The sequence below is a fragment of the Cyprinodon tularosa genome, unplaced genomic scaffold, assembly GCF_016077235.1.
Source record: "Cyprinodon tularosa strain WSP-4 unplaced genomic scaffold, ASM1607723v1 ctg288, whole genome shotgun sequence".
Lineage (NCBI taxonomy): Eukaryota > Metazoa > Chordata > Actinopteri > Cyprinodontiformes > Cyprinodontidae > Cyprinodon > Cyprinodon tularosa.
Window position 1 is genome coordinate 80,728 of NW_024038994.1, and position 16,957 is coordinate 97,684.

The window sequence follows — 16,957 nt, forward strand, 5'->3', positions numbered from 1 at the left end:
AATTGATGACATGATGGAAAGACGTCTAGCAGTGGCGGCTGGTGAAAAATATTTTTGGTGGGGCTGATATAGCCTAGTGTATGTCTCCAACTAACCCGGAATAAGAATTCAAATAAACAATTGGACAATACATACAATTTAACAGTAATGATTTAATTTACTATATAATAACAGTAACAGTGATGATTTGGGTCACTGTGACGGGGTTCTTTGGCCTCCAAGAATCCAGTCTCAGTCGGGTTACCGGTGTTGGTGATTTATTGAGCTCAAAAACTCAAAACAGGGTGCAAAAGAAACTAAACATACAAGATACTCTGGGCCTCAGCCTCCCTCCAGTTACCAGCAATGTAACAAAGAAACAGAAAACAAAAATGGCCGCTCTTCTTCCCACAGCCCTCATTAAATAGTTTAAGCCCCTCACCTCAGGCTCTCTTATTTCTGATTTCTTCTCATTAATCAGTTTTGTCCATATATTACCTCCACAAACAATTGATGTACAAAAACAAATAATTTTTACAACTTAATTCTTTTACACAGATTCATTGACTTATTCAATTACACCAAACTGGGTTTGAACCCAGCAAAGACGCAGCCAGACTGAAGATGACAAGTCCCCGTAGCATAAACACGTACACACCCACACACACACCCACACACACACACACACACACACACACACACACACACACACACACACACACGGTTAACCCCACTGAAATATTAAGTGTGCACCCTCAATATGCCAGCAGGTAACCAGGAACAGCTTGTGTGTTTTAAGTTAATGGAGCTACTGATCTCAGCGCGAGTGTATTGGTCCTCACAAACACAGTATAACAGGAATGTGTGTGTGGCGCGCAAAGTTAGAGAGGTTGTTTTAAGCGACGAGGTGGATTCGTCACAGTCACAATAACCATGACATGAAATGTTCATATCCTACAACAGGGATGTTCTTCTGGCAAACGGGTAGATAAATAAGGATCTCACCGAATTTGGTGGAAGCTGCATCTCGCTCGTTACATTCGCCATCTTCCCTCTAATTGTCTGGGTTCATAAGAGAAGCCTGTTAAAGCGCAGTATTTTCAGCGCCCCAATACCATAAAGTTCCGAGACGCTGATTGGCCATTAAATTCAGCTAGCAATAGTACATGATTGACAGATTCTCTGCAAATGTGGGTCAGTCTGATCAGCGCCCCCAGAACAGAGACGGTAGGAGTCTGTCTGTGGAAATCCACAAATTAATGACAGTAGATAGGGAAATGTAGTTTATATAATTTGTTTTGCTTATAGGTACACAGTCTAGAGAGTAAAACAGACATTTATGAGTTAATTTCTAAAAATATATTTTACGTTTCTCTCTTCTTATCAGGGAGGGCGGTGCCCCAGCGCCCCCTATGGGCCGGCCGCCACTGACGTCTAGATTGATGCATGAAAAGATCATTTAATTTACAAACGCTACATTATTTGGCAACAGAATTTTCTCAATGGAAGAGAGAATATTGTTAATAGTTTTCCATCGGTATTCAGACCTGACAGACATTTATCTCTATATTAACCAGTCGACTCTATTGGTCCAACCAGTTGACTTCCATGTAGTTTATTTACAGGAAAATCAGAGAGAAGGGAGCTGAACTGATAGCAGGCAACTGTTTAAAAAAATAAATGTAAGAAGTGTTAAATATTCTATTATATTGATTAGCTCGGAGCTCGTCTGCCTGGCTGTGTGTTTCCTGGACGGGGCCGCCTGTGGAGCTGGTTGACAGTTGCCTTTTTGTATCTATGCTTCTTTTTCTATGTCTGCTTCTGTCTCCTTGAACCCCAGTGGGCCTCAGCAGATGGCAGCTCACACTGAGCCTGGTTCTGCTGGAGGTTTCTTCCTGTTCAAAGGGAGTTTTTCCTCTCCACTGTCGCTACAAGCATGCTTAGTGTGAGGGATTGCTGAAGAGTCAATGAGTCGATGCAATCAGCTGGTTTTCCTTGGATAGAAAACTTTGAATCAACCTGAATAAGGTTAAATAAAAAAACCAAAAACCTTTTACTTCCATCATTGCCTTTCTTTACCTTTTAGCTAATGTGTGCACAAAATGATCAGTTTAAAAGCTTGCCCAGCCGCTACCTTTATGAATGCAGACTGGTTGTCATTGTTACACTGAACAAACTGATCAGGAGGGCCGGTGATGTTGTGGGGGAGCAGCTGGACACCCTGACCACCGTGGCAGAGAGGAGGATGCTGTCCAGGTTTCAGTCCATCTTAGACAATGACTCACATCCTGTCCCAGCAGACGAGCTCCTTCAGCAGAAGACTCCTCCTACCCAGATGCGCCACAGAAAATCATTCCTACATGTGGTCATCAACCTATATAACGCCTCCCTCAGGTGATTCAGCCCCCCCCCCCCCCCCCCCCCCCCCCCCTCTGTAATTGACATTTATGCACTACTTTTGCACACCATGTATCACCTTACTTGGATTTATTCACTTTAATTGGACTTTTCACTCTATTTGGATTTAGGTTTTTACATATACATAGATATACGTACAGATATATATATAGAAGAGTTATATGTGTATATATTTTATCTCTTTTTATTCTTTTATTTTTATCTTTATTATATTGTATAGTTGGATGTGTGTATATATCATGTAAAACTGTAACTAGAGCGTGTAACAAAAGTAATTTCCGTCTGGGATTATTAAAGTATTTCTGATTCTGATTACAGGGGCGTGGCCTTAAGGAGGACAGGCGTGGAAAGCAAAAAGGTTTTTGGCAAAGGCTGCAGACCTAATCTGAGAGGAATTTTCCTGCACAAACAGCAAAAACATGCTCTAACACTAGAAATACCAGGATTTTTCTGCCAACCTAGAACTACCAGAGAGGGGTCAATTGACCCGGCGGCTTTTCCCGAATACACTAATCACTCATTTTGTCATGGTAATGACGCTGTTATGGGCCGTGTGTGGGGTGAGGGGGTCACACCTCACAGTGGTAACAGCCAAGACAAACGGGGACAGACAGCTTCTTCCCAGTGTGTTACAGTTTTTCTCCCTTGGTTTTGCTCATTTCTTGAAATTGATATGTCATTCTCAAAACATGGACAAATCCCAAAACTAATTTGCAGTTCCTCACAACAGAATGGCATTTATCGTAACTTTCATCAAATTTCAAATGCTTTTGTACATGTCTCAATCATTTAGTACATCCTGCAAATGGTTATGTACAAGTAAGAGTAATAAAGATAATTGTGCAAAGAACATTCTATGAGTTGCAAAAAATGTGCAAAAAAACATACTAGGTCAGTTGAGGCAGACAAGATTAACATGACCAGGAAAGAGTGTTGACAGATACATTTATGATATAATATAGAGATATAGAAGTAAAAGAAATGAGACATATTTCAAGTCAGTATTTCCATAGTGTAATCAATAGTTCCATAGTGCTGTGATTGAAAGCTCAAGCCATTGTCTGAATTTTTCCAGAGTCCCTCTTGTCCCTCTTTTCAGTCTCTGACACTGTTGAATTGTTCATAAAATGTAATGTTGTCAAAAGTGATTGGAATCTGTTGTGGGGCATCACCATTGACGAACAACTTTTCCCGTGCAAGACTCGCTGCTGTTTCCTACAGTACATTGCAACTAAACCAGACAAGTTTGGTATCAAGTTTTGGGTGGCGTGTGACTTGAAAACCAAATACGTCTGCAACATCCTCCCATATCTTGGCAAGGACCCCACTCGGCCTCGTGGGGAGAGAGTGTCTGAGAGTGTAGTCATGAGGCTGATGGAACCATTCTTGGACAAGGGCAGAAATGTTACCACAGACAATTTCTTTACATCACTGTCACTTGCAAAACGCCTATTTAGCCGGAATACAACCATCCTCGGCACAGTCAACAGGATTCGCCAAGAAATCCCACCGTCAACTCGACAGATGCACCGCAATGAATTTACCACCCAGGTATTTTCATCCACTGGTGCCACACTGACTGTGTATGCACCCAAGCGGAAGAAGACTGTGTATGTTCTCAGCAGCATTCACAGCACGATTGAGACACAGAAAACCACCAAAAAGAAGCCAAACACCATCACACTCTAGAACACAACAAAGTGCGGCGTCGATATCATGGACCAGATGGTGCGGGAATACACTGTCCGCGCAGCAACAAGGCGCTGGCCAGTAGCAGTGTTCTACAACATGATAGACATTGCAGCACTGAATGCCCACGTGCTCTATCAATTATGCACCGGGAGAAAGGAAAGACGGGTGGATTTCCTGTTTGAACTGGCAAGAGAGTTGGCTCACTCCCACATGGATATGAAAAAGGCCCAAAAGGAGCAATTGCTGCGGCAACAACCCTCCACACCACAACTCGGACAAAGAGCCAAGTGTCAGGCTAAAATCAAATGCAAGGACAATCGTGCAACAGTGCGCTGTGAAAAGTGTTACAAATACACATGTGGGAAATACCGAAAGGAGCAATGGCAGTGCAAGAATTGTTAGTGACTGCTCAAATGTATTTCACTCATTTGCATTCTTTGTAAATATGCTTTTTTTCTTTGAAATTTCTTTTTCTTCTATTTTTGGCACACAAAAATAAGTTACTTGTGCCACAACCTTCCACACGAAAACTGGGAAAACAGTTGCTTTTGCATTCATTTTAAATATGTTTTGTTTTGTATTTTTTTAACAATAAATGTTTAGAGTTTTGATCCCAAATTCTTGTTGATCCTGATGATTCACTGCATAAAAATTCACTAAAAACTATACTAAAAGCTTGCCTTGGCCAAGCTTTTAGTTGAGCCTGTGTAGCTTCCCCACACAGGCTCAAGCGACTCTGTGACTCAAGTGACAGCTATGAGCTGCTAACAGCCACATTTCCACAACAAAAGGAGTGTCCGCAGGAGGTCCAAAGGGTCAAATGACCCACTTGTAGGGCTTTTAAGCTAATATTGTGCAGAATTTGGGTTACTCTGTTCACTCTGAGCTGATTTATCAGAAGAAAATCAAAGTTTCCAGCCAATAGTGTTATTGGAATTCAAGACAATACCTTATTACCTTTGTAACTTTCAAAAAAATTGGATATTTAGATGGCAAAAATGTATGTCAATGTAATAAGAAACACCAACTTGCCAGAATATATTAAGAAAAAGAAAAGTGCTTCTAAAAGAAATTAATAAAAAACACTCAGAGTGAAAGAAACATGTTTTTTTTGGTCCAACATATCCTTAGAGGCATTAATGCTGATACTGGCACATTTATTAGGTTATAAACCTAAATAAAATTGTTAACTAGGTTTATGAACTTTTTAACTTTTCAATTATCCTTTTACCATTTTTTCTTGACTTGTTAACCCCCCCCCCTTTCCAGTGCCAAAATAAGATGTGCAGCCATGTAGCAGGATCTTCGCTGAATGGCTGGATATAGATCTTGTGCTTCTAGATCTCACTTGTAAGGGGAATGCAAATGATCACAAATAACATTTTATGATTTTTCTGAAAATGTTAAATCTGAAGATTTTGAAAACCAGTTTGACTGATAACAATAAAGACACACAGGCTCAAAAAAACAGTTTGTTTATTTTTGTTTTCACACAAGAAGCTCCAAATGAAAAGCTTTCACCATGTTTCTTTGAAATGCAGTCAGAAAACAACGTCACCTTCCTGGAGTTCTAACACTGATAAACATGATTTCTACCAATCAGATCTGATCAGAGGCTGAAAGCAGGGAGAAGGTCAAACATCACCACTTCCATGTAGACAAGATCATTGTAAAGTAATTAATTCCTTCTCTCTGTTTTCACATCAGTACAGCAGGTCTGCATGGAGGGGGGGGGGACCTGCATTAAAGTGCAGACTGGAGCCGGAGAGGGGCGGCTTAAAGACCTAAATGGACACTAGGGAGAGGAGAGAGATGCTCCTTTCCCTGCGTGAACCGTAGCTTATGTTAGCACATTTTCAAAGTGGCTCAGTCATTTATTAGGGCTCTAGATGCATCATTCATAGTCTTCACACTGTGAGCAACATGAGCATCGCCAGGGGAGACGAAAACAGTCCTCAGATTAGAAACAGCGGATCATCATAGTGCAAGTTTCTAAATGTTTATTTTCCGAAGTGAAGCTGAGCTGGTTTGAAAGTCAGAACTGACTTCTGTAGAAGGTGAAGGTTCGGTTTCACCCTCCATAATAGTGGATTGTAAAATACTTTGTGCAACTGAGGCAGGTTTTGGTGATTCAGTTAAAAAAGCCGAACTGCATGGAGTTCAAATGGCACAATTTAAGAAAAAGAGGAAACCTGGTTTTCAGTTCAGTTAAAGGAAAAGTCCAATGAGCAAAGAATGATCAATGGATCATTACTTAAACCGAAAACTAAAACGTTTGCAGTGATTTAATGAATTTACCGTTAATCAGTTAAAAAAAAATAAGAATAATTTTCAACACGATCACTGAGACTGGGGGCCTACTATATCTGGCCATTTTTGTCCAGATATAGTAACCCCTCCCTCCTGTCATCTTCCGGCAGTGACGTCACGGTGCGGTAAGCAAACACTGCAAAAAATCTAAATCTAGAAAGTCATTTTTTTCTTAAAATAAGTGCATTTGTTCTTGAATTGAGGAGGTAAAAGAGACATTTTGCCAATGGAACAAGACAATTTACACTTAAAATAAGAAAACACAATTGCATTGTCTAATTTCAAGTGCATATCATCTAATTATCTTATTTTAAGAGTAAAATTACTCATTCCATTAGCAAACTATCTCATTTACCTACTCAAATTAAGGGTGAATACACTTAATTTAAGAGATTTTTACTTATTTCTAGATCGTTTTTGCAGTGTAGCGCCATTCTAGATGACTTGGATAATAGCGCGTTGTGACAAACACCAGATACAGCACTGGGACTTGATCAACAGCCGATACCGCACCGTGACGTCACTAACCAGTAGGTGGCAGTAGTGTTCTTTGACAAACATGGATGCCTCCAGTAAAGCACATTCACATGAAAATTACTCTGAATTAAAAACACTGATCATTTATTGAACAGGATGGAATCATTTCATATTTAAAGTACTTTCCTTTAAAGATGATTAAATTGTCTGAGATGCGTCCGTGAAGAATTTATTTTTCCCCTACAGCGCACTGCATTAGTAAATACACCAACAGGGAAGAGGGAGGGAAAAAAAACACATAATTGATGCACATTTTGACTTTAAACATTTGGAAAGGTTAAAGGAAATAAATTGAAGTTTTGACTCGTTTCAAGCAATCTTTGCCATTTTCAAAAAAAAAAAAAAAAAAAAAAAGTGTGAGTCAGCAATCTGATGCTGATATGATCGTTTTAGGAGAGGCCAGACATCATCTGTCCACATCATGGAGGGTAAAGCTAAACCACGGTCTTTAGTTTGTAACTTCATCCATTGCAAACCAGCTCAGAAACAGATTGTTTGTATTGACTAATGCTACGTTCAGACCGCAAGCAGCAGGAGCAGCAAAAACGTGCGTGCTGCTTCATTTTTGCTGCTTGTACCAGTTTAGTTCTGATGCACGGCTGAAGCATCTTTGCTGCTTTAGCTGCGCGGTAGAAAAGTGGGTCTGATGCGCGTTGGGCGGAGCTACCCTATCCTTTCTTTGCCTGGAACAATGGCAGCTATATTTGCTGTGATCAGTGGGTTAAAAGTAGTTTTAATATATTTTTAAGTGAGAAAATCCACCTGAAAACTTAATCAGTGCAGTCAGTTCATCCAGATTAACATCCTAACTTCAAATATTATTTCTCTGTGGGATCCGCTCAGACCCCCGTACACTGGCGGTGCGCTGTCACTGGGAATCCCCGTAATCCAGACATCAGGGACAAGAACAATAAAAGGGAAACATATTTTACCTGCAGGTTTGTACATTTGAAGTTAATTTATGCGTTAATAAACTGTTTCAGAGGAGTGATCATAGCGCTCTGCATCAGCAGTGCTGCGTCTGACTCCCTGCCAGCTCCCACATCAGCTTCTCTCATTGGTTGACGCGGCGCGTCCAGCAGCTGAAGTTGAATTTTTCCAACTCCAGCAGCTGCTGCTTGTGAAGCACGGCGTGCGCATCAAATGCTCAGAAGCTCATGACGCGCTGCAGGAGCTTTTGCTGCACCTTTATGCGCATCAACCATCAACTTTACATGTAAACTAGCTTCTTCTGTCGCCTGTGGGTCTGAACGCAGCATTAGACGTCTAAAACTCCCACCAGGATATCATACTTTTAAGGCCAATATCACGTTCCCGCCTCTTTTGTCCAGAAATGGAAAAGCAGCTATTGGTTGTGTGATTTGACATGGATTTTATACGTAGCACTCTCTTATTGCAGTAGCGTTGACATTAAAATAGTCCCACCTTCTGTACAATGAAGGCAAGAACATAATGGAGTGGACATTTTCAGAGCAGCCTGAACCTCCTTCCTGTTTACATTCAGGGACCACACTGTATTATTATTATTATTATTATTAAGGTGCAAATTGCTACAAGTAACCTCATTATACAGGCCAGGTTCCAAAGGTAACCTCCCAGGGACGAACCTGTGAGTTCAACATAAAGCTCTGAGTAACTCATCAAATGATTCAAAAAATTTAACCTAAAAGAAAAGAATCAGGTGTTTGAAACTAAACGAAACTTTCTATATTGCTAAATGAAACAGACACACTAGGGCCCTCTGGTCAAGGCTGGATTTTGGCACCATTTCTGGTTATTTACCGTTTCTGTCGTTACAAATTGATAAGATGAATCTATGGGGTTGAAAATTAAAAAGATCTAAAAATAAAATGAATGTTATTTCTCAAACGATTGAAGTAAAGTAATACTGCTGACAGTTTGACGTTTTTTTTGCAAGATTCGCGTGGAAAATGGTCAACATTCTTCAAGCATGATCAGTTACAAGTCAAGTTAAGTTAAAAATGATCCCGGAGTGTCATTTATGTTCTGAGGCCTGTTTCACAAAGCAGGTTTAACAAAGTCGGACTCAAACCCTCAACTCTGAATTGATCCAGCCTAAGGTTTGAAACTGAGTTTTCTGTTTCATAAAAGCTAATGTGATTTAGTTAAATCAACTGAGTAGGTCCACTCAGACGTGAGCACGTACGTAACATGTCACCATGACAACAGGAAGTACCTATTTTACGCCACTGGAACTCGGGATCTTAATTCAGAAGTGAAAAAAATTGAGAATGTGTTTAAAAGACCGAGATACAGCGCTAGCATGAAGTGCATATGGCAGGCCATTTTAACATTTATTTAGAGCATTCTCTGAGTTGTTCCGTTTGTAGATCACTAAAATAGGATGCTTCCTGATCAGAATCACTCCAAGACTGAACTGTATTAACAGATTTCTAAATAAAAGTTTTGCAATAGAAACAATTTCAGAAAATAAAAAACAAAATTGAACTGGTAAGAATTTAGTTTTATATATCTAGTGGCCGTTCTGACATTCATCAGCTTGAATGAATATTTGTTTATATCTGAAATATATTTATTCATAGTTAAAAATAATGCAAATCCTGACCAGTAACAATAGAAATATGGAGATCTGAAATATATTTCTAGACATCCAGAATGTTTATTCTAGATGTGAAGAGTGTCATTTTGAAAAGGAAAAAAAACATGTTTATAAATACATATTCAGTCAAACATATCGAAATGTCTTTCCTTAGCCTGTTATCATGATAACATTGCAGGGAAAACTAGTTTATTTCTTGAATGGTTGTAGATCAATGCATCCAATGAGGTGAAGTCAGCTGTCAGCAGGTGAAGATGAATAAAAACATTCCAACAGGTGGGACCTGTTCATCATCTCATGGGGTTCCTCCTTACTTTGATTCTGTCTTCCATCACTCAGTAAATACTAAGTGGCTGTTTGCAGCCATTTCAAATGTTATTCTATTAAATGGCTGTTTTTAGAGGTTAAAAGTCCCATAGCATGGCTTTAGATTGTACCTCCTACCTGCCAATAGGGTGTTATTACCGAATAAATCCTAACGCTAACGTAATTCCTGCTTTTTGTGCAGAATTAATTCATCTATTTATGGGTATTTTAAAAATAATTTCAGTAGTTCTTCATATAGTGTAAAAAGAAAAAAGTATCTGCAAAGGCCTAATATAAAAAAAAAAAAAAAAGTTTTTCATCGCCACATTATATCCGCGTGACTGAAGCGTAGAATTCACGTTGAAAACTGCAGGGTTTCGTCCCGGAGTACAGTGCTAGTTCACAGCTCACGATGTTTGTTCTCACACTGTGCGACCCGACGCTCTGATGCGATCTACCTGCTCACACTGTACGACTAAAAACCAGGTGGGACTCAGCTCCGCAGCGAGATGGCGCTACTCGGACTTGTCTATCCAGGAGCCAAACCAGTAGAAGAGGAATATGAAGCTCACTAGAGTGAAACGCGCTGCCTTGGTAATTTGGGGAATTTTGTGCATAAATAGAAAAGGAGACGACGTATTTAGACAAAGACATGGCTGAGCGAACGTGGCTACTACGGTCTGTCAATTTTGAAGAAATAACTCCATTTCACTCATTGCACCCCCGCCATGATTCCTTTTTTTTGTCTGAGAAGAAGAAGAAGAATCCTTGTTTGCGCAGTGAGTGATTTGCTCACGACCACCTTACTACTAGCCTCGTGAGACCATCCTGATCTCGCGAGCTTTTAAGGTTTCACTCGCTAATCAGCCTGGAGACTCTCCGTTAAAGAAAATTTGGAGCCGTTCACCAAACGAACGTCCAATCAGCGTTGGCTTTGAGGCGGGTTGAGGTGTGACGCAACGAGAAGCGCGACAGTTCAGTCTAAAGAACATGGCGGCTTCAGCCGATGAAACTAGCGTTAGCGTGGCTATCGAGCAAGTTTTATCGGAATTACAGAGTATTTCTTCGCTGAAAGAAGAGCAAAACACTGCTCTGGAGGCTTTTCTCAGAGGAAAAGATGTTTTTGCTCTTCTCCCGACTGCTTTCGGCAAGAGTTTGATCTATCAATTGGCTCCTCTTCGTCGTCGCTCTGTTAGTACGTCATATGCTTCGTTGATCTGATTGGTTTATTTGGCCCGTCTATCACCAACATAGGCCAATCAGCTAACCAGTATTTTCGCCCCTTCCCAAAATTACTGCAACGGAGGCGCAGTCGGGTTACCTTACGACGGCCAACTGAATTTAAACCATGTTTGATTTTCTCCTGACCTTACGGTTCCCGATCGGGAGGCTGATGGGCCGCCGTTACCCCCCGTATATTACACAGTGCACGATCAGGCTGAAAGTCGGCCTGATGGACAAATTTTTTGCACTACTGGAGAATCGGCCCGAAAAGGGAAACAAAAAATCTGTACAGTGTGCGCTCAGCTAAAATAGGTATCGTACATTGTACTTAAAGTAGATAAAACTATAAAGTAGGTAGGTATATAGTAAATAAATCTTATGGTTTTAGATGCGGCCAAAGCAGCTCTTATTAATCCCATAAGAAGCCGACTAGAAGGTGAAACAGTCTGAAGCCATTCTATGGCGGTGCTGTTTGACTGAACTTTTCTATAATGCTGTTGCTCTCACACATCAATGTTCTCTAACAGATATCGGTTCTGCCAAATCCTTGTTAAAGACGTCTAACTCAGACTATAAAGGACGTCTAAAGGCAGTCTGAGAATCTTCTCCCCATTAATATTTAATTCCGTGAATTAATGTCGCCCATTCTTTAATAAGATCCTCATGTTTGGGGGACTAAATCAGGAAATAAAACGACTTGATTGGTTTTTAAGGAGGGAGGAGAGAAAAAACCTGCATGTAACCAGGTTAGCTCTGGGGAAAATGTTACCATGGTAACAGAAACAGAGGAAACTCTTTGTGAAACAGAAAACTCAAAACGTTTCCCTGATTTTCAGGAGTTTGTGCAAATATGGTGAAAGCAGCGGCCTGATTGTGAACTAATGAAGTCATCAATACATCATACATGTACTATAAATCTTTACATTCGACATTAGAAGAATGTTTAATGATTTAAGTTTAAATACATACTAATTAGACCAGATCTACAATCATTAATGCTTCATAAATGTCGCCTTCAATGCTAAGAAAGAGAAAAATTGGTGTTCTACTTCAAACAGCCAGGCTGCTCACAGTGTGAATTCACCAAACATCCCAAAGCACATCTCCGACTTTCTTCAAGGGTGACGAGTCTAAACATCCCATAATAACCCTGAGGCGTTAAGGACTCAGATGCTCAGAACACTGCTGGTTCTTCAAGAAGTTTAATCTGGACTAAAAACTAAAATAAAACGTCTCACTCAGCCGGGCTGGATCTCCTTCACAGCACACCTGCTGCGCTCTAACAAGGCATCGGATCGGGCATTCAACCACGATGGCACTCAGAAAATGCCCTAAGATGGAGAGCTTGCTGAATATTTCTTCGATATGGAGAGTACATTTTCATTCTGCGTTGGGAGGGTTTGCGTAGGTTTTTTACAGTATGGTGCTGGAGGGGTGAGGGAGTGGAAGGAAGCAGCTTTTAGAGTTAAAGAAACATCAAGTTTAGTAAACTAAAGCAGTAACTGGCAGCAGGGGGCTCAAGGAAAGAAGAGTGATGGCAACAGAGGCATCCCTCACTTTCAGACTCCTTCCTTATTTTCTGGGCTAATCTGCAGCGGCCCACCGACACGCTCTTGGCACTTTTGGGGCATGAAACATGTTTGAACGAAATGACGGACGAAAAGGCTCGTTCGGCTGGTTTCCTCACTGTGCGCTGCTCTCAGTCCGCAAGGCTTTGATCACACTTTGGATATTTTCCTCCGGAACCTGGAAGAGAAGCAAAAAACAGAAATGATGTTTTTTAGACCGTAACGAGGCTGTAAGGTGGATATATACTCCTGATCCCCAGAAAAACCCTGAATATTTAAAGGAAAATAAAAAGGAGCATCTAGAGCAGTTTTATGGTGTGTGATGATAGATTATCCTTTTTCTTCTCTATGTTGCTGGTCTACAGCCCCGTGAGACCATCCTGATCTCGCGAGCTTTCAAGGTTTCACTCGCAGATCAGTCTGGAGACTCTCCGTTAAAGAAAATTTGGAGCCGTTCACCAAACGAACGTCCAATCAGCGTTGGCTTTGAGGCGGGTTGAGGTGTGACGCAACGAGAAGCGCGACAGTTCAGTCTAAAGAACATGGCGGCTTCAGCCGATGAAACTAGCGTTAGCGTGGCTATCGAGCAAGTTTTATCGGAATTACAGAGTATTTCTTCACTGAAAGAAGAGCAAAACGCTGCTCTGGAGGCTTTTCTCAGAGGAAAAGATGTTTTTGCTCTTCTACCGACTGGTTTCGGCAAGAGTTAGCCTGGCTGTTAGTACGTCATATGCTTCGTTGATCTGATTGGTTTATTTGGCCCGTCTATCACCAACATAGGCCAATCAGCTAACCAGTATTTTCGCCCCTTCCCAAAATTACTTCAACCGAAGGTTTCCAGATGGATATGCGGAGCAAATCCATCTGGCGGAGTCAGGTTAGCTGGTCTAAATCGTGCTAAAAATCCTCCAAGTAATAAACATTGAGAGTTTTACAGTATGCTACACGCCTATAGCGATCCCCAGCTGTGACGTCAGTGTAGTCAAACGTTCTCTCAGTTGGAATTGATATACAAAAGTATCAACGGCTTGTTTTCTCTGTTGTACAGCTTTAATAAAGAGCCTGATGGCAATTAAGCTTGACTCAAAGCATTGTTTATTTCATAAAAAAGCTAGCTGCACAGTTTAGTAGAGCTGCAGTTTCAGGCGGATTTCCGTGGCTCGATAACAGTCGGTTACCGCAGGCGGAGACCCACATCTTTAACGCCACCGGCGCTAAAGATGAGCCGAACAGGGAAAAAAACACCTGAAAGGCCATGTTTCCCATCCGGACAGCAGAAAGGATCCGGTTCTCGGATCCTTTCCAGCCGCCACGAACAGTAGAGGAACACCGCGAAGAGACGACCAGGCCAGAGGCTGCCATTGAAAGGGGGTCTGAGCAGCTTCGACAATGAAACAATATTTCAGGGTTCCTACAGCATAAGGCCACTTAAATTCAAGACTTTTTAGGACTTTTTAATGCCACTGGAAATAAAATTTTAAGACCAAATTCACAACAAACACAAGAAAACCTGCTTGCGACAACTTAACCCAAAGGTTTATTTTAACATAAACCACTGCACTAATGTTTCAAATGTTGAAAAGCTTCCCATACAGGAAGAAAGCTAAAAACACACAAATGACAGATATATTTGAACAATTATTTAACTGAATTCACAAACTTTGTTTTAGCAGGGAACAAAACTAATCAGTTTTAAAGCCACAACATAACCAGTGCTAAGTCTTTTTTGCAGCTATTTTTCTTTGTATGGTTTTCTTAGTATGTTTGATTTGGTGATAAGTGGAGGCGTTGCAGAGACAAGGGTGGAACTAAACTGAAAAATACCGGCTGTTTCTCTGTAACTCCATTTTGACGCTTTGTGTTTCGTGCTTCGCATGTGCGACTCCACTGCCTTAATTCCCATCGTTCTGAGCTTGAATGACTTCTTGCACTAAATCCACTGAGCCTCATGTATGTTCCCTGGTTTTAGCCATGGAGAAAACTCTTGGCTGGAGACAATTTAGGTTACATTTACACTTGCTCATATTTTGCAGACAAAAAGTTAATGGTGCATCTCCCAAATGTCCCTGCCGCAACAACGCTTTATTGGTTCCGCTATCGGGACGGAACCAATAATGGCGAGCAGTTTTTTTTTTTTTTAAATAAAAAAAAAATGTTTTCAATTTTAATGTTTTATTTAGATTACAAAAATAAATCGTAATAAAAATAATCCTATTTATGATGTTTTAAAAAATAAGATCTACGAAAGACTGAATTAAGACATTTTAATACCAATTAAGGCCCTAGTTTTATTTTGAAGACTTCAATGCCTTTTAAGACTCTGATATTTAAAGGCAGGATGGTAATCTGGATGAACTGGCTGCACAGATTACTGTAAGTTTTCAGGTGGATTTTCTCACTGAAAACATATTAAAACTACTTTTTACCCCCTGATCACAGCAAATTTTAACAAAGCCGCTCTCTGCCATTGAACACAGGAGCATCAGACGCATCTGGACACACTTTACTGGACGTCAGACCTTGAAGGGGAACACCGATTTTTTTATTTTTTTTGGCCCCTTGATTTTACATTATTCCATCATGTTCTACTCACCCATATGAGTTTAGTGTCATTTGGAGCCGTTCTGAAGATATTCCGTTAGATTATATCCAGTAACATTTTCCTATGGGCAACGATTTGAAGGCACAAACTAAACTGTTCATCATTTATTCTTTATGGTACGCCAGCATTCAGAACTATTAGGCCAATCACTGTCCCCCAGACATCCGCTGTTATATTTTCTATATTTATATATTTTTAAAACAAAGTGGAGTGTGTATGAGTGTGTAAGTCGTTGCCCATAGGAAGACGTTACTGGATATAACCTAACGGAATATCTTCAGAACGGCTCCAAATGACATTAAACTCATATGGGTGAGTAGAACATGATGGAATAACGGAAAATCAAGGGACCAATGGAAAAAAAAAAAAAAAAAAAAAAACGGCGTTCCCCTTTAATGTTAACAACCATCAACAACCAGCGCTGGCGGTCTGAATATAGAATTACCCCCAACATCTACTGCATATCAGAAACCAACTACTACACCTTGCTTTGATAAACCCAACTGTCCCCTCTGGGTTTCCTTACCAGGGCGTGGTCGAACTTGAAGGTACTAATGTAGTAAGCTGGAATGTCAGCTGTTGCCAGAGGTTCTGATATTTGAGCCACGATCCCACATTCATCTACAAAACAAAGCAAGAAACCGGGCCGTCGTTATTCTCCTGAAAAGAACCCGCCGTTCTGTCAGATGAGCATACCCTGTCAGACCAACATACCCATAGTCAATACCCGTTTATCCCTTTAGTTTTGTACAAAAAATAAACTAAAACTACATCAACGGGCGTGTTTCCCTTTAGTCGTGTACAAAAAAACTATTTCATTACTTACTTTTTTGGTGTTTTTGTTTATTTTATTACAGGTAGTTTAAAGTGTATTTTTGGTACAAAACTAAAGGGATAAAATAAAATATGATGTCTTGCTAATGCCTTTTGACTATGGGCAGAGATGGCAAAAGTACTCACTTTCCGTACTTGAGTAAAAGTACAGATACTTGTGTTAAAAAAATCCTCTGGTAAAAGTGGAAGTACTGATTAAACTTCTTTACTCCAGTAAAAGTAACAAAGTACAGGCTTGTAAATTTACTTAAAGTATAAAAGTAAAAGTAGAAACCACTTTTTTCATGCCGTTGCCTACATTTTAAATGGATGTCTGCCAATAGGACTAGATCTCCGTTGTGTTCATTTTCAATCATCTCGTCGTCCATGCTACTATGCTAACGCCACCGCCACCAAGCTGCAATGATTTGCCACCAATGAATACCGCCGAATCTGTCGATTCATCTTGTAGTGGTGCGTCAAATGCAACGTAGATTCCCATCCAATTAGATTGAATTTGGTATTGATGACGTGAAAAATAATAACGGTAACTCCATTGAAATGATTCAAAACTAAAGTAACGAGCCAATTTTTTAGAATGTAAGGAGTAGAAAGTACAGATATTTGTGTAAAAATGTAAGGAGTAGAAGTAAAAAGTCGCCATAAGTATTTGTACTTCGTTACTTCCCATCTCTGACTATGGGTATGCTGGTCTGACGGGGTATGCTCATCTGACAGAACAGCGGCACTGTTTCAAAAAAATAAAAAACCTTAAAGGGAGGTCTTACCGAAGCCTAAAGGTTGTCCTCCAATCCGAACCATTTTCCAGAGCTCACCAGAGGCACTGGTGAAAAGCACATTGTTTGGAAACCTTGAAGAGAAGAAATAACAGATGAGATTAGAACTACAGTCCAGTCATTCAGGTGT

General features: G+C 40.4%; 1 protein-coding gene across 1 annotated transcript in view; it reads right to left on the reverse strand.

Annotated features, from left to right (window-relative positions):
* Window positions 1-11,965: 11,965 nt before the first annotated feature.
* castor2 (cytosolic arginine sensor for mTORC1 subunit 2) overlaps window positions 11,966-16,957 on the reverse strand; it is a 46,847-nt gene continuing 41,855 nt past the window's right edge. The window contains exons 7-9 of the mRNA XM_038290768.1: window positions 16,819-16,901; window positions 15,744-15,838; window positions 11,966-12,793 (exon numbers count right to left, since the gene is read on the reverse strand). Coding sequence (XP_038146696.1) covers window positions 12,731-12,793; window positions 15,744-15,838; window positions 16,819-16,901 — 241 coding nt within the window. The 3' untranslated portion in view covers window positions 11,966-12,730. The remainder of the gene's footprint in view (window positions 12,794-15,743; window positions 15,839-16,818; window positions 16,902-16,957) is intronic.